At 53.6% G+C, this 17,753-nt stretch overlaps 1 protein-coding gene across 7 annotated transcripts in view; it reads right to left on the reverse strand.

Moving 5' to 3' along the window:
- The window catches only part of CRTAC1 (cartilage acidic protein 1), a 155,597-nt gene that overhangs the window by 56,661 nt on the left and 81,183 nt on the right, over positions 1 to 17,753 (reverse strand). For all 7 annotated transcript variants that reach the window (XM_049697451.1, XM_049697449.1, XM_033425725.2 and 4 more), the window contains exons 3-4: positions 16,231 to 16,427; positions 3,891 to 4,027 (exon numbers count right to left, since the gene is read on the reverse strand). In XM_049697451.1, coding sequence (XP_049553408.1) covers positions 3,891 to 4,027; positions 16,231 to 16,427 — 334 coding nt within the window. The remainder of the gene's footprint in view (positions 1 to 3,890; positions 4,028 to 16,230; positions 16,428 to 17,753) is intronic.

The following is a 17,753-nucleotide window of genomic DNA, read 5'->3' on the forward strand; positions in this document are numbered from 1 at the left end:
AAAACAACCCAGGAAAAACACTGAATTTAAGGCAGCAAAGTGTGCTCTGTCACCACCTCTTCTCAGCCCTCTTTGCTTTCCTCTATTTCCTGTCCAATGGTCCCATGAGAGCCTCTCTCACCTAACTGGTCACTTTATCCCTTCTTTGGGACCATTTTCTTTGGGGAAACTGATTAGGAGACACTTGGGTCTAACAGGTGGGTGAAGCCAAGGAAGGAGTTCAGGGTCTCCTGGCGGAAGCAGGTGCATCAGCAATTATATGTCTGATTGAGTGTGTACAGGGTTTCCTGGGTGCACAGAAAAGGGGCTCTTAACCCAGAGGAAGGGCACCTCGCCATGGGGAGTTCAGAAAAGGCTTTCTAGGAGAAGTCTTGGCCAGGTGAAGTGGAGGGGAAAGAACCTTCCAGGCAGAGATGAGACAGAGAGTGATGAATGTCGGGAAGCCACAAACAGTTCGTTCAATGCTGTCAGAATGTACAAAGCAAGGCGGGGCCTGTCGGGGGAGGACGCTGGAGAAGGTGGCCAACCTGTTCTGTAAAGACTTCTTGGCCCCTTCATTTTTGGTTCCGTGAGTCTCTAGCCTGCTATCTGGGAACCGATGCTTTACAAGTCTTGTTATTCAAAGTGGTCCCTGGACCAGCAGCAGCCGTGTCACCTGGGAGCGTGTTAGAAATACAGACTCTCAGGCCCCAGCCCAGACCTGCTGAATCAGAACCTGCATTGCCACAAGATCCCCAGTGATCCCTACACAAAAATGAACTTTGAGTTGCACTGCGTTACAACATGGTTTTGTGATTAGGGGAGAACTTTGAAAGGTTCTTGCCCATCACAGGAGCTTGGTATATGTGTGTGGAATGGCTGGATGAAGAGAGAATGAATGGGGCCAAAGGGGAAAGTGCACCACCACTGTGACGCTTCCTGACCGTACCAGCTGTTAGCAATCTCATCGACAAATGGGCAATTAAGCCCAGATGAACTGAAATGCACTCTGCTAGAAATTAGGATATTTATAAAATTCATTTATACCTAGTTCCTTACTTCAGTGTATTGGGTTGACAGAAAAACATAGATGTGTTACAGTTATAGAAGACTGAAGAAATTCACGTGTGAACTTGACCCAGTAATTCTGGGAGGGGGAGCTAGTTCCAGGGGAAGGAAGGTGTTTCTGCAGCTTTGGGTCAAGGGCAGTGGGTCTCACCCTGTAGCCAACCTCAGAATCACCTGGGGGGCTTATGAAAACATGGATGCTGGGTCCTATACCCAGAGTTTCTGATTCAGGAAGCCCCGAGAATCTGCATTTCTAACAAGTTCCCAGGTGAAGCTGGTGCTGCTGTTTCAGGAACCACACTCTGAGAACCACTGGTCTGGGGCTGTCAGTCTGTATCCTAGTCACAGCTCTGCCCCAACTGGCTCTGTGCCCTTGGGCAGGTCCCTCGCCCACTTTGGCCGTATCTCCTCACGTGTTAAGTGGGAATCATAGCCCCCCTGCTTCCTGGCAGGGCTGCTGAGAAGATGAAATGAGACAACGCATGTGAAAGGTCTTTGAAAAGACAAAAATGCTATATAAACATGAGGCAGAATCATTATCGATCAGGGAACGCTTCTTGTAAGAGATCGGCTTTGAGCTGGATCCAGAAAGGTGGATGAGTGATGAGGCACCTGAAGATGAAGGGCAGAGGTGTTCCGGGTTTGGGACAGAGAACGGATGAGGGCTGCGAGGGGAGCGGGAGAGAACGGCACACCTAGGGGTTGAGGCTATTACCTGGTGCGAAGCTGTCAAGCTTTAGCATAATTCAGAGTCACCTTTGGGCCCAGTTGAAACCAAGGCTGCGGGGCCCCACCCCCAGGGGTTCTGATTGGTAGGTCTGGAGGGTGGAGTGGGGTAGGACCTGAGAATTTGCATTTCTAACAATGCTGATGCTGCTAGTCTGGAGCAGGTATGCTAACAGGCCCCAGGTAGGGGTTGTGGGGCTGAGGAAGGAGGATGTCAGACGTTGTAATAGAACCTGGGGTTAGAAATGTGTGTCTGACACAGGTTTACCCGGAGGCAGGGCAGCAGGGAGGTGAGGCAGCAGGGAGGCAGCCAGGCAGGGCTCAATTCCTGCCTTTGCCTGCCGCTTACTGTTGTGACCAAGGTCAAGTAGCTTACTGCTAGAAGCCTTAGTTTCCCTACCTGTAAAATGGGGATAATGATAACATGTACCTCATAGGCTTACTTTGAGGATTCAGTGAGATGGTACGTGGAAACCACTGAGCACAGAGCTTGGCACGTGGCCAGTTTAACAAGCCTTAGCTATTATAATATTATTATTGTCTTTGTTATGTTAATATTATATTCTTAACGTTATGACTGCTCTTGTATTTTCCCATACCACACTGCATCCCTGTCTCTCAACTTCCACACCGGCATTGACCTCTCCACAGTTCTCAGGCCTCAGGGCTTGCCAAGGTGGTGGCTGGATGCAGCAAGTAGCCCCTCTCCTGGCGGCAGACCAGCTGTGTGGGCGTTTTCTAGTTCCCTGAGGCTGGGCCTGGGTAGGCAGTGAGCAAGCCACTAAGTGCCCGCCTCCTGTGCTGCTCTTTTTGCACTTCACGTGGCGCCCCCCTCCTGTGGTTAAGTGCGTTGGTGTTCAGATGACCTTGTTAGGACAGAGCGAGTCTCTGTGATTAACCTTCAGGCCCTCCCACCAGTGCTGAGAAGATTCCTGCCTTAGCCGAGTGTGGCAGCCCCGGTCCTGAAGGGGTGAGACAGGAAGCCAGGAGGAGACACGGGAAGAGGCCTGGCAGCAGCGCGGCCAGGCCTGGCGCCCCCCAGAACCCCCAGTCCCCGGGGCGGCTCGCTGAGCCGCCTCCCGGTTTCCTCCCACCAGGCAGGGCCAAGTGTGGCTTCACAGCCCGGCCTGGTGCTCTCCCCGGCACCAGCTTGGTAAGAAATAAGTATTTATACCTGGCACCTGCCTTCTCCAAGGCCTAGAGGCCCCCGCTGAATGCCCAGTCCCCTCAGTGCCATATCAGTCCCCATCTCAGTCCCGAAAGAGTTGGCCCCCTTGTGCCTGTCCCCAGAACGGGGGCCAGAGATGCTCCCATGGAAGCTGGGCAGCAGCTGGGTCCCTGACTTAGTGAGGACTGTTTCGTAAAGCCAGGGAGGGGGCGGCAGGGAAGCAGGTGACAGGAGGGATAAATCACCTCCACTCCGCGCTCTGGCTCTGGCTGGTTGGCCGGGACGCACGCCCGGGGGTGGGGGGTGGGCGCCCCACAGGGCAGATGGCTGCAGCTGCTCCTGCCCTCGCCACTCGGCCTTTCTACCCCGCACTCCGAGTTGAGCACCTGTGTGCCGGGTGGACTAGCCGGGCGGGAAAGGATTGATGGAGCCATGGGTTAACTAAAGTACTTGTAATTCAGGCCACCCTCCACTCACCCACCCACGAGCCACTTTGCTTGTGCCTTCATTTGTTCCATAAATACTCATGGGGGAGGAGGCCTGATGGTGCAATGCCCGGCACATAGTAGGCACTTCATAGATAAGAGCTGAATAAACGAATGAATGAGCACAAGGGTCAGAGCTGAGAGATCCTGATTCATGTCCGAGCCACACCACCAATCTGTTTTGGGTCCTCAGACAGGTCCCTGCTCCAAGCTGGGGCTCAGTGCCCTCCTGTGTCCAGTGGACACAACGATGACAGCCCCTGGTTGCTGGAAAGGCCTCGGGGGAGAAAGGATGTGAAGGTATGTTAGCACCTACTACGTGTAAGGCCCTGTGGGAGCGGCCTTGGGCTCTGCCCTCGGGAGCCACGTTCTGTCCGGGGACGTCTGCCTGGGTCTCCCCTCCTGGCCGACACATCGCTGTGTGCCCCCCTTCTCCCCAGGCCCCCATGTACCCCTGGACTCACCCTCCTGTCCACGCAGGCCACAGAGCGCCCGGCAAAGAGGCTGGCCACGCCGCGGGCCACGTTGACCTCGTCACTCAGGATGTCTTCCCAGCGGTTATTGCGGAACTTGAACAACTTGTCCGTGTACGTGGCCACCCCTGGAGAGAGGAGGGAAGGGAGGGCTGGTGGCCGGTGCGGCACCTACTGCAGGGGTTGGGGCCACAGGTGAACGGGTCGCCTGCGGCACGGTGAGCGCTTAGGCAGCTGCGACCCCTCTCCTGGGGACACGCAGGGATTCTCAGTTGAGAGAAGAGACTCTGAGGCTTATGAAAATGGTCGGCCCAGCCCTCAGGAACTTGGGAGGCCGTGTGCCCACTCCTGGGCGCTGAGCTGACCCTCAACACAGGGTTTTGGGGCCTGGAGCTGACCCGGGATCTCGCGGTCTGCACTGTGCTCCTGCCGCACCACGAGCACGACCCTGGGATTGCCAGTATTTCACGCCCAAACTCAACCAAGGACGTCTCTTTCTCCAGGAGCTGCCGCCCACATTCTCTGCTGAACCACAGGACCTGATTTGGGTCTCAGAAGAAATGGTCCGGGCTGGCGGGTGGGTCTCTAAGTCCAAATCGAGGAAGGGGCTGGAAGTTGAGCTCTGACAGGTGTGTCACCAACACTCCAGGAAAACTGGATGGCAGTGGGGTCGGCACTCCGACGGGGTGAGGGTTTGTGGAGAGGCAATGGGCGCAGCCTGAGGGGAGCAGGTGACGGTCAGGAACTCGGGGTTTAGAGTAAACGGGACTGAGTCTCAGGCTGGGTTCTACCGAGGTTCTACTTCTGGGCTCTAGGTGTTGACTTCGGGCAAGTCTGAGCCTCAGTGTCCTTACTGGAAATGGGGACAATAACAGCTGCATTCCAGCTTAATTCAAGGGGTAAATGAGGTGATGCCCCTGAAAGAGTTAGCACGGCGCCGCCCATCCCCCAAGGGGTTGGAGGTCGATTATTCCCGTTCATAGACAGGGGGACCCTGTGAGGTGCTTCCGGGACCTCAGCTCTGCACTGCAGGGGTGCGGTGAGAGTGAGTGTAAGAGTGAGTGTGAGGATAAGTGTGTGAAAGTGAGTGTGTGGGAATGCACAGGAGTGAGTGGGTGGGTGAGAGTGAGAATGTGAGTAAAAATGAGTGTGAGTGTGAGATCGAGTGTAAGAATGAGTGTGAGAGTGAGTGGATGAGTGTGAGTGTGTGCGGTGAGGGCTGTGCACAGGAGGCTCCTCAGGTGGTTCCACCTGGGAGAGGACCAAGGGTGTGCTCTCCGAGTGGCCTCACACAGGCACCTCCTAAGACCCCGGGGACACACAGGGGCTGGCGTGTCGTCTGTGGGGCCTGGAGCTGGCCTTCGGGATGCTCCCCAGATTCCAGGGAGCTGGCACGGGGGCAGAGCTGTGCCACTCTGCCTGACCCTCCCGGCGGCGCAGAGGAGGAGGGGAAGGCCCTTTCCCAGCAGAGCGGAAGGCAGATCCAGGGGCCCTGCCGGCGTCTATGGGGTGGGGCTTGGGCTGAGGAGCCGCAGCTGGGGTCTGCACAGAGCTGCCTGGCTTGGGAGGGTGGCCCACGGGGGCCGCTGAGCAGCCTGATCTGGACAGAAGCGCAGGTGCCGGCTCAGAGGGCCTGAGCCTGTGTCCAGCTCTGACTCCTGTTTGCTCGGGGCCTTGGCCGGTTCCTTATCCTCTCCGCAGCCTCGGTTTCCTCATCTGGGAGTTGGGGGTAACGGCTGTGCCTCCTCCCTCCCAGCATCGCTGTGGGAAGTGCAGGGGAAAACTCTGGGGCCCCGGGTCAGCACGCGGGGACTGTCCTCTGGCCACTCTGTGCCACCCCGGGCTCCCGGGCCCTCGTCGCAATCCCCGGGGACCAGATGTGTCTAGAGATTGAGATTTTTTTCCTTTCACGTGTCAGAAAGGTAACACAGTGCATACACCGTTTATTACATAACACCCCCATCAGGGACTGGGGAAGCACCCTGTAATTAAACACATTAATATTTCTGCAGTGAAATATACAAATAGTCACACTAGGTGGGATAAATATAGCCCATAAATAGCTCACGTCAGCTCAGGACAGGTTTTGCTATCAATTCACTTTCCCACGAACTTAAAAAAAGCACTTGAGGTTTTCAGAGCGTTCTGGATTTCAGGACTGCGGAAAAGGGACTGTGGACTGAGACTGCCATCCTCATGCCTGTTCCCGAGGCAGTGGCAGCCTTGTCATCGCCTTCTGATGCCTGGGGGCCTCCGAGGACGGCACTGCAGGCTTCTGGGTGCCCAGCTTTCACAACAGCGAGCAACCTTGCCCTTCTCTGTCAAACCAGGGCCTCTTTAGACTGCACCTCCAGCTTGTCTAGTCCCACCTGAAATCCTGAGGTTAAACTCTACCAAAGCTTAGCCTAGGTGAGACAGCAGCTGCGGGCAGCTGGGGCTCTGCAGAGCTCTGATGGGCACCTCTGCATTCAGCGGGAGAAATTTCTCAAGCCGCCGAGTTCCTGCCTCAGCTAGACAAGAGGAAAAAACAAGCCCAGGGTGACTCTCTACCCCTCTCTTTGCCTCATCACCCCCAATTCCCCCTGCCCACATTTCCCAGCATTTCCTAAAGTGTGCTTTGTGGAACCCTGGTCTCTGCCAGCTGCCTGGAGAAAAGATTTCGTGATCGTCTGTGTTCAGGAAAGACTGCACCTTCCATCCACCCTTGGAGATTCTCAGTGGACATCAGTCTATCGAAACTTTGAAAAGTCCTGCAATAAATCACGGGCTTAATTTGACTTGAGCCAGCCTTTCCCAAACATACTCGGCCATGGAACCCCTTTTTGCAGCTCACCTGTCAGCATCCGGCAGAACTAGCCTTGTTCTTAGCAAACTGCTGCACGGGGGTGTTGACTTCGGGCCACGTTCTGGGCTTTGTGGCCAGAGGGGTTAGGGCGCCACGTACTGTTAGCCTCTTCCCCCCCTTCCAGCCTCCTGACTTCTGAGCTGACCAGGGACGCCCAGAAGAATAAACTAAGGTAGAATGTGCAGCAGTGATGCACAGCCTTGTAGATCATAAACGGGAACGGCAAAATCAATGGCAGCCCTTCTGCAGGCAGAGGCCTGGAGGCCTGGGCGACAGGAGGGATGGGAGCCTGTGATTTAGGAAGAGCAAACGCTCTGGCAGCTGCAACCTGGGTAATTAGGTGTGTCAGGAAGACAGATAAACAGTGAGCTGTGTGGGTCGATGGCACTGGCAATAAACACCCAGCACTGGCCCCTGGCCCATGTCAGCGTGTAATCCCACCTTCTGGCTCCTTGTAGCTGCACTCTGCCCTGGGGCCCCTCACTGAGTCGGGGGCAGCAGCTCGGGAAGAAGAGAGACTGTTAGCTGTAGGAGAGAGGGGCTCTCCCGAGTCCCTGGGGGTGACTCCTACAGACCGGAGGCCTGGGAGAAACAGGGCATTCAAGGGCAGGGTAGGGGGCTCTGGAGGTCACGGCCCCTCTGAGAGGCACATCTGAGGACTTCCATTCCCACCCAGACTTTGGCACGTCGGCATTAAGGGAGCATTGAAGGTCTCAGAGCTCAGTGGAACCAGCAGTTGTTGCCAGGTGGCCAGTTGAGAAGGCCAAGTGGAGGAGGCTCAAGGGCCCGCCACTCCCTGCTGGGTGCTGGGGGAGGCCTCTTGGAAGTAGGAGTCTCAGGCCCTCACTCAGGGCACTAATAGTTCATTTGATGACAGGAGGGATAGGCAGAGGCGATGCCATGGGACTGCGGTAAAACTAATACTACTTCACATTCCTACAGAGCTTTCTACGTGCCAGGCGCTTCACACACATTCACTCACTAACCCTCGCCACAAGCCCACAAGGTAGGTACTATTTTCAGGACCAATTTACAGATGAAGGACCTGAGGCACAAGAGGCAAGGGGACTTGCCTATGATCCCCCAACTAGCAGAGCCCCGCAGAGACAACAGGACAGTACATCGCGGAGGTGCTGTGAAATCAGGCCACAGTGATCAGGGAGGGCTTCGTGACAGAGGAGGCACCTGAACCAAAGCATCAGAGTAACAACAGCACGGCTCCAGCGTGCAGAGCACTTAGGATAACCAGGCTCTGCGTGAAGCACTTCTTCTTGTTTTTTTACAATCATCATCTTGCCTAAACCCCTCAGGCACCTTGAAAGGTGGTGTAGCCCCATTTCACAGATGGAGAAATTGAGGGGCAGAGAGGTTAAGTCAGTTGCCCAGGAGCCAGTGGGTGGTGGAGACAGAGTCAAACCCAGGTCTTTCTGACTCCAAAGCCTGTGCTTCTGAGCACTCACTCCACTGCCCGTTAGGCAGAGAGGAGGGGCGGTGCTGAGGCCAGGCGGGGAAGCATCGGCAAAGGCACAGAGGGGACACTGAGTTTGCCTAGAGGGGAGGGTTTGTGCAGGTGCAGGAGGAACAGCATGGCAGGCCAGGAGATAGCCACTAATCCAGCACTAGGGTCTCCTGAGGGTGAAGGAGCCATGGGTGGTTTCTGATCTGGGGAAGACAGTGTTTCTGGAAGATTCACCTGGCAGTGGAGCGAGGTGTGGGCTAACAGCGGGGAAAATGAAGTGGGGAGGCCGCTTCTGGAGTAGCTCAGGGTGATGCTACAGGGAAAGGGGGAAGAAGCTCTGGGTGCAGGAGGCTGGAGAAGGAGGGGCGGGAGGGCGTGGCTCGGTGTGGCGGATGAGAGCCAGTCCACAGTGCGGGGTTAGTGATGGAAGCAGGGACATCGGGCCAGCCGAGGGTGGAAGCAGGAGCTTGGCCTTTGAGGGGATCATAAGGTCGCCGAGAAGGCATGCCCAAGGGCTTGCTGGCCATGAGGGATGGCAGGTTGCAGAGCAGTGAGGCTGGAGCTGGGGCGGAAGGGAAAGACCAGTCTTTCTTCCTTCTCAATCTTTCTTCTTCCATCCCAGGGAGAAGAGAGAAAGCCGATGAACCTCTGCCGAGTGCATCACCCACATTAGCCCAGTTGGTCCTCTCCACAGTCGCATCAGGAAGATAGATTCTTTGTTTTACAGAGAGAAATTGGGCTCAGAGGATTAAACCGTTTACCTAATGCACAGCTGTTGTTAAGTGGCAATGCCGAGCCTCTAACTAGGGTCTGACTGCAAAGCCCCCCACCGCATATTAAAGAGCTGGGCAGATTATGGAGAACAGTATGGAGATTCCTTAAAAAACTAAAAATAGAGCTACCATATGACCTAGCAATCCCACTCCTGGGCATATATCCAGACAAAACCATAATTCGAAAGGATGCATGCACTCTGATGTTCACTGCAGCTCTAGTTACAAAAGCCAGGACATAGAAGCAACCTAAATGTCCATAGACAGAGGAATGGATAAAGAAGATGTAGTACATATACACAATGGAATATTACTCAGCCATAAAAAGGAATGAAATAATGCCATTTGCAGAGACATGGATGGACCTAGAGATTGTCATACAGAGTGAAGTAAGTCAGAAAGAGACAAATATCATATAATATCGCTTATATGTGGAATCTGGAAAAATGGCACAGATGAACTTATTTGCAAAGCAGAAATAGAGACACAGATGTAGAGAACAAACTTATGGTTACCAAAGGGGGAAGGGGGTGTGTGGGATGAATTGGGAGATTGGGATTGACATATATACACTACTATGTATAAAATAGATAACTAATGAGAACACACTATATAGCAGAGGGAACTCTACTCAATGCTCTGTGGTGACCTAAATGGGAAGACAGTCTAAAAAAGAGGGGATATATGTATATGTATAACTGATTCACTTTGCTGCACAGCAGACACTAAAAATAAGTAAATAAATAGCTGGGCGGGAGCTGGTGGAGGGCAGTCCTGGCTCCCGAGGAACCGCATTTTTTGTTAGGACCGAGGAAATGGATTTCAGGGCTCCATGCTCTTTTTTTTTTTTTTTTCGCGGTACGCGGGCCTCTCACTGTTGTGGCCTCTCCCGTTGCGGAGCACAGGCTCCGGACGCGCAGGCTCAGCGGCCATGGCTCACGGGCCTAGCCGCTCCGCGGCATGTGGGATCTTCCCAGACCGGGGCACGAACCCGCGTCCCCTGCATCGGCAGGCGGACTCTCAACCACTGCGCCACCAGGGAAGCCCTCCATGCTCTTTATGATGCTGCTTTGACAGCCTCATCCCATCCTTGCTTCTTCTGGGGCCACGTGGGAATGAGGCACAGTGGGGATGGGGGCGGGGAGCCTGAGCAGTTCATGTGCTCGTCTCCCCAAATGGGATCATGCTGGGGGAGCCGAAAATCTGGGCCTTGTGTCCAAGGGAAACATGGCTGGAGATCAGGGACCCTAGGATCCATTTTAGGGCTTAGAGGATACTAGGAAAAGAGGGTGGAGCCTCAGGGTTAGTGCATGTCAGGCTTTACCAGGCACAGGAAGTCCTGGCCATCCTGGTAAAATGCAGATTCTGGTCTAGTCAGTCTGGGGTGGGGCCTGAGATTCTGCAAATTTATGAGCTTCCAGCTGTTGCCAGTGCTGGGCTGCGAAAGCTGCTTTGAGAAGCGAGGTGTAGAGCATCTGGGTGCAGCAGGACTGGGCCTGAGTGAAGAGCTGTGGACAGTGGGTGCTCTCTCAAGGCAGACTCATTTGCTGTGGGGGGCAGAAGAGCCTGGAAGTGCAAGGCGCCCCCGATTTCCGTTCTTCTCTCTGGCACAGTGACTGAAGCCTCCTCTCTGAGAGGTTACAAAAGCCCTGCTGAAGGCCTAAGTATAATATGGAGCTCAGAAGCCATCCGAGAAAAGAGTCATAAATCCAAGTTCATAAAAGGAAAAATGTTCTGCACTGCAAAACCCACCATGAGCGAAGACAAAAGAAAAATGACAAACAAGAGGAAACTATATGCAACTTGTATGACAGACAGAGGGTTGGTTTCCCTAATTTATAAAGAGGTGTTACAAATCAGTACGAAGAAGGCTGATAATCAATAGAAAAAAGAGACTCAAATATAAAAAAAAATGTTCAGCCTCGCTCATTTTAAGAAAAATTAAAACTACACTTAGATCCCAATTTTTTTCCTATCAGATTAGCAAATATTTTAAAAAATGATGACATGTATTGGTGAGACTATTGGGGTGGGAAAGGCTCACTGGTATCAGGGCTGATAGGGGTGTAATTAGGACTGTCCCTTTGAAGGACATGCCATGCCTATCAAAACTACCCCTGTATATTCCTTTGATGCAGCAATTCCATTTCTATGAACTTACCTTACAGATACACCTGGAATTGTGGAGAATGACATGTTGTACAAGCTTATTCATTCGGTGGCACTGTTTGCAAGCAATCTAACTATTCATCAACAGAGGCCAATTCAACAAATGGCAAATCTATACAACAGAGTACTATACAGCCATAAAAAGAATGAGAACGCTCTCTGTGTGCTGCTGTGAAATACTGTCCAAAGCTGATTGTTAAACAAAAAAGTAAGGGGCAGTACTGTGAACAGAGCGTGCTACTATCTGTGTAGAAAGGGAGGGAGGTATGTGTAGATTGAAGATGGCGGAGGGTCGGTGACCATCCTGCTGAACTGAATGAGTTAATAAATAAGGTAGGGTGTGGGGCTCACAGTCCACAGTGACCCATTCAGCACCACACTCCTACTACCCCAGGCCAGGTCACGTGGGCAGGAGAGCTCAGGGCCAAGCGGAGCAGCAGCTGGAGTAGCCAGCACAGGAACTCTGAGGGATGGGCTCTGGGCAGGACTGCAGGAGGTCCGGGTTCCTGGATGTGGAGGGGGTGTTGGAGCGGGCCTCTTGTCTGCCTTTGTCCTGCACACACCCCTACCTGGTTTTTTACAGAGTAGTGTTGCCTGAAACACGCTGGCTAGTACTCTTCCAGGTCAGTTAAGCTATACGCTGCTTTCCTGGTCCAGGCCTCTTGGGATTGTGGTCAGTCTTCCTCTGTTCCCTCCCTCTTACTACTTTCCAGTTCTTAACCCTTGAGCTGTGCCTACCTGATACCCTCATCTGTGTGGTGTCTTATTTACATGATGGTCCTTTTCTCTTTCTGCTCCAAGAGTCTCTCTCTTCAAGCAGCCAGGAGGGAGGCCTGTGGCCCCTCCATCCAGGACGTTTCTAAAGTCTCTGCCTTTCTTCAAGCCACAGAATTATGACAGCCGTAGCTTAGAGAGCATGGATTAGGTCCTAGACACCATAATAAGTACTCTTCATTCATTATCTCAGCTGTTCATTCAAATATATATATTAAATGTTTATGGGCTTCCCTGGTGGTGCAGTGGTTAAGACTCCGCCTGCCAATGCAGGGGACATGGGTTCGAGCCCTGGTCGGGGAAGATCCCACATGTCGCGTAGCAACTAAGCCTGTGAGCCACAACTACTGAGCCCGCAAGCCACAACTACTGAGCCCGCGTGCCACAACTACTGAAGCCCGCGCGCCTAGAGCCTATGCTCCGCAATAAGAGAAGCCACCGCAATGAGAAGCCTGCGCACCGCAATGAAGCCCCCGCTCGCTGCAACTAGAGAAAGCCCGTAGGCAGCAACGAAGACCCAACACAGCCAAAATAAATAAATAAATAAAAATTTAAAAAAATGTTTACTAAGTGACATAAGTATTTCTTTGGTCCTAGAGATACAACAGAAAACAAGACAAAGTTTCTGTCCCCATGGTGTTTAGCAGAAGAGTAGAAGAGATGAACAACAAACAAATATATAACATATTTTCAGACAGCAGTAAGTGCTCTGAAGAGAAATAAAGCAAGTTAAGGGCATAGGGAGTGATAGGGTACAGTCTTAAGGCTTTCAGGGAAGACCTCATCTGAGAAAGGGCCTGAATGAAGGGAAGGAGTGAGCCTTGAGAACAACAGTGGGAAAAGCATTTTAGGCGGAGGGAACAGCAAGTACAAAGGCCTCGGGTAGGAAAGCGGCGAGCAAGAGGAAGAGTGGAGGAAACGGAGCCAGAAGGGCGACTGGCTCACAGCCGGAGGGCTGTGGTGGGTGACGGTAAAGACTTTGGATACAGCCTGTGGGGCTACAGGAGGGAGTTGAACTTATGAAGTTGATATGATTTTCCTGTACTACAGGCGAAGGGTTGAGACCGAGAGAGGTCAAGCATCTTGCCCAAGGTCACCCAGTAGGTGAGGGGCACGTCCCAGGTTTGTACAGACTGACTCCCACGGGACACTGCCAGGACGCAGGACCCCAGTGCTGACATCCTAAAAGCTGGCTGAGGGACAGGGTGGGTCCGTCCTTCCAGAGGTCTCTCCAACGCTTGGGCACAGGCTAAAGCAGCCCCCAGTCATAAGCCATGGGCAGGTGTGGGCTGGCTGGGGCTCCTGGAGAGGATCGCCAGTTCCTCATTGTGGGCAGGGTGGCAATGGCTGAGCGTCATGCCAGCTGGACCCAGGGAAGTGCTGACCTGACACAAATGGCTCCACACCCCACCCACTGTCGATGAATCAATCGAATCACTCAACTGAAAGATTAACTCAAACCCACAGACATCCCTCAAACCCACAGACGGTCACTGGGAGGTGCACGCCTGGGGCTGAGGCTGGGGGGCAGTGTCACCCTTACCCCAGCTCCTGGGGCCGAGCGCCAGCCTCTCCCAGAGGAACCTTCCTGGGGGCTCCATTTGTCTGCCTCTTCTTGTCCTCCCTCTGTTGTTAAACCTTCTCTCAGGCCAAATGCTTGTGCCTTGTCTGTTCTTCCTGGATTTATTTATCAAGTTTTAATTGTACTCTTAGGATGTTCAAGTTCTGGCTGGGCCAGAGGGAGGCACAAAATAACCAATACATGGACTTTGCCCTTGAGGAACTTAGTGGCTAGGAGAGTGGAGTCAGATTCCTAGAGAAATATAAGACTGCACTGGAGAGACAGGGCAGGATTTTTGTCTGTTACATTCACTGGGGCATCATCAGTGCCTAGAACAGTGCCTGGCATACGGTAGGTGCTCAGTAAATACTCAATGAGTGAATACATTAGTGAGTAAATGGGGTGATGGTGAGGCTGAGCACGGAACCAGCATGACTCTGGGGTACTGCTGTCAACCTCGACTGCACGAGGGAATCACCTGGAAAGCTTTCCAGTCTGATAACTGGGTCCCACCCCCAGAGGTTCAGATTGGACTGGACTGGGATGCTCCTTGGGAACTGGGCACGTTAAAGCTCCTCAGGAGATCCTAGTGTGCAGCCTGGGCTGAGCACCGCTGCTCGAGGATTCCCGATGAAATGCTCTAAGAGCGTGGGAGGGCAGCCGCTTCAAGACACCTGACGGTCAGGTCCCAGCCCCGGTGCTCCGCACTCAGTGAGTAGAAGAGTCTGTCCCCTTCCTCTGGCACAGTGCCTGCTGAGCCCACGTTAAACACCTCCTTCCACAGTTCTCCCCATTTCTGCGTCCCTCCAGCATCTTCCTGGGCACTCACTCCTTCCACAGCCGTCCCTTGCTGCTGTTCCCCTCCTGACCTTGCCCCACATTAAAGGTTGATCAGCCCATCAATTAATTGTGTCCTAATCCAATCTTGGCTTGGCTGGAGAGAGGGCAGTAAATCCAGCTGGGTAATCATGTCCTGATATTTGTGTAGGGATAATTACTATCTCTCAGGCCTCACTTGGTGGCAAGATGAGATGAAAACCCATAAAACACCACTTGGGGCTGTGGCTCATTGTTTCTCGGCTGCACAAAGCTGGCTGTCAGCCAGTCAGCTCCGCCTGCCCCTGCCCCTGGCACCAGCCCCAACCCCTTCCCTCGCCATTCATGCACATGGCAGGGCTCAACAGCAGGGGCAGTCTGGGGCTGGATCCTGGCTTGGGCTCAGCAACCAGCAGGGGCAGCATTATGGGCCCAGGGTAAAGCCAGTGTGTGTGTGTGTGTGTGTGTGTGTGTGTGTGTGTGTGTGTGTGTGTGTGTGTGTGTGTGTGTGTGTGTGTGTGTGTGTGTGTGTGTGTGTGTGTGTGTGTGTGTGTGTGTGTGTGTGTGTGTGTCTCTATGGGAGCAGGGAAGGTGGTCCCCATAGCCAGGCGGTCACCTGCCTCCAGGAGGTTGGGAGGGTCCTTAATGGTGAATTCACAGGTCTGAACCACAGGGTGTTGTTCAGACCAACCCGAAAGGCTGCTGCCATCTGGAAGAGTGCAGTGCATGTCCAACCTGGCCCCAAAGGGGCACTGGGCCCTGCATCCTTCAGGAGGAAGCCATGGCCTGGGACTTCCCTGCAGATGTTATGGCCCCAAGGGAGTAGACTTCCACCTGCAGCCCCAAGAACACAGTCCCCCAACTCATGAAACACTGAGCACCAACCATGAGCCTGGCTCTCCACTAGGCCCCGAGGGCGTTGGATTGAGTAAAGCCACAGAGTGTGTTGATTAAAAGGATGGATCTGGAGTCAAACACTTGGGTTTGAATCCTGGGAGTTACAAGTTGTGTGGCCTTGGGCAAGTCATATGACCTCACTGTGCCTCAGTTTCCTCAACTATAAAGTGGGCCACACCAGTACCCACCTAACTGAGCTATTGTGAGACTTAAATGAGATGATGAATACAAAGTGCTTAGGTCCTGGCCCGGCACACAGTAGGTGCTACTTCAGTATTAGTTGTTATCGTTACTCTTGCTATCATGTAGCCTTCTGGGTATCAGTTTCTCTCAGCCATTCCTTGGTGTGTAGGACCTCACTACTCAAAGTGTGGTCCCTAGACAAGCAGCAGCATCATAGCCTGAGAGCATGTTAGCAATGCAGGATCTCAGGGCCCAGCCAGGCCTGCTGAGTCAGAACCCGCATTTACACAAGAGCCGAAGTGACTGGGATGGCACTCTGGGCCAGGACAGGCCCCAGATCTGTCTTCCACCAAGTTGTACCCCCAGCACCTACCGCCTCTGGTCTGGCGTGCTGTAGGTGCTCTGCAGGAATGTGGGGTGAAAAAATGAGCTCAGCTGAAAGCTATGGGGGCCTTTGAAGGATTTCAAAGCATTTTAGAAAGTTCCCTAGAAGCAGCACGGAGGGCTATGCCAGGGAGTCGTCTGCGAGCTATGGGAGTGAGAAGCGTTGAGTGGTTGAGCCGCCAAGAATCGGGGAGAAGGGAGGAGGGGTCAGTTAGGAGGACCGGGCTGCCGCTCGGAACGGGAGGTGAGGAGGACGTAAAGTCCGAGGGAGGGGACAGGTCTTCTGCTCAAGGCCTCCCTCTCCAGGGGCTGGGAGGTGAGAAACAGCTTCATGTGTAAGAGAAGAACGGAGCCTCCTGGGGCTGTCTCTGCTGGGATGGAGCGAGGTCCTGGGGAAGCCGGTGACAGTAACCTAGTGCCGGGAGGAAGAAGGTGGGGGCCAGGGGAGGCCCAAGGCCCCCAGCCCTTACCGGAGAAGGCATTATTGGTGTTGAGGAAGTAGATCTCCTCACGGCCATCCCCGTCGATGTCGCAGGCTGTGACCCCGATGGCGTTGCCCTGCCGGTCCCGCAGCGCGTAGTAGGGGGAGCTGCGCTCGTCCACCGCGATGTTCACCAGCCGCTTCTGGGCCCGGTCGTACTTCAGAACCAGGTTGGGGCCATTGTACCTGGAGGAGGAAGGGGGAGGGACGTTGCGGGGAGGAGCTGGGCCCACCTGGCTCTATCCGACCAGAGCAGTGGGCTCAGAGTCTTCCCGGACAGGTCTATGTGGGGACAAATCAGCCCCGGAACGTTCCTGGGGAACTGCTGTATTCCTGGGGAACCCTTGGCAGCCCTGCCTTGGGGTCCCCGGGTATTTGACGAGTGTCCCTGAATCAGATGTGGACCGAAGCAAAGTGAGAGTCAGCAGGTCCCACGTGGGATGCAAACAAGGAGCAGGGTGGTGGAGGGGAGTGGGCAGTCAGTGATAAGCCCCTTACCATAGGCTTTGCTGAAATAAACCCCCTGACATTTATCTTGCTCATTTCAATGTAAAAGGCACTTTCATATTTATGATCTCATTAATTTAAATTTAACAACAATCAAGTGAGGTAGGCATGGAGTCTGCATTATTAACCCATTTTGCAGGTGAGGCAACTGATGAACTTCATCAGGGAAAGTGAGGCTCAGAGAGGTTGAGTGCCCTTCTCAAGGTAACGCAGCTAGTAAGCATCAGGTGCTGGAACTCAAACCCAGGCCCTCTCTGCTAACCCAAGGGACCTGGAGTGAATTCTGGAAGCACAGAAGCCTTTGTCATTGAGGTCTGGAATGACTCTCTCTTGACAGAAAGTCCCAGCATTTAAACAGTAGGATGAAACTGGCATCCCAGACAGGAGATTACAAATGCATCTAAAGCCATCAGGTGGACCTGCTGGATCGCTTTGTCCGAGGCACTGGAAGGAAAACACTACAGACCTCCTCAGTCCTCACCTCTCTTCGTCTGACTCTCCTGCAACCACGCGACCTCCCTGATGCTTGCTCTTGCCTCAGGGATTCGCACTTGCTGTTCCCTCCACCCAGGATACTTTTCCTCCAGGTACCCACATGGCTGTCTCCCTCCTTCATGTCCTTCAGGCCCTCACGCAATCTTCCCTTCTCTGAGAGGCCTTCCTGCCCACATTCCTGAAACCTGCAACCACCGTCACCCCGTACCCTTGCCCCTCACCCATGCTCTCTTTCCCACGGCTTTTTACCACCGGTTGACCGGTCTCTAGCTTCCCATTTAGCTCTTCCTTCTCTGTCTGGTCCTGCTAGAATGTCAGCTCCACAAGGGCAGAACTTTTTGTCTGTTTTGTCCCCCAGGACCTAGCACAATGCCTGGCACACAATAGGTGCTCAGTAAATCCTTGCTGACTGATTGAATGAGTGGATCCTCAGACCCCATGTCTGAGTATAAGGGCTTAGGTGTCCCGTGGTCGATTTCTTCCCATTGCCTTCCCATGTGGAGAAAGTGG

Source organism: Orcinus orca, chromosome 14, assembly GCF_937001465.1.
Source record: "Orcinus orca chromosome 14, mOrcOrc1.1, whole genome shotgun sequence".
NCBI classification, from domain to species: domain Eukaryota; kingdom Metazoa; phylum Chordata; class Mammalia; order Artiodactyla; family Delphinidae; genus Orcinus; species Orcinus orca.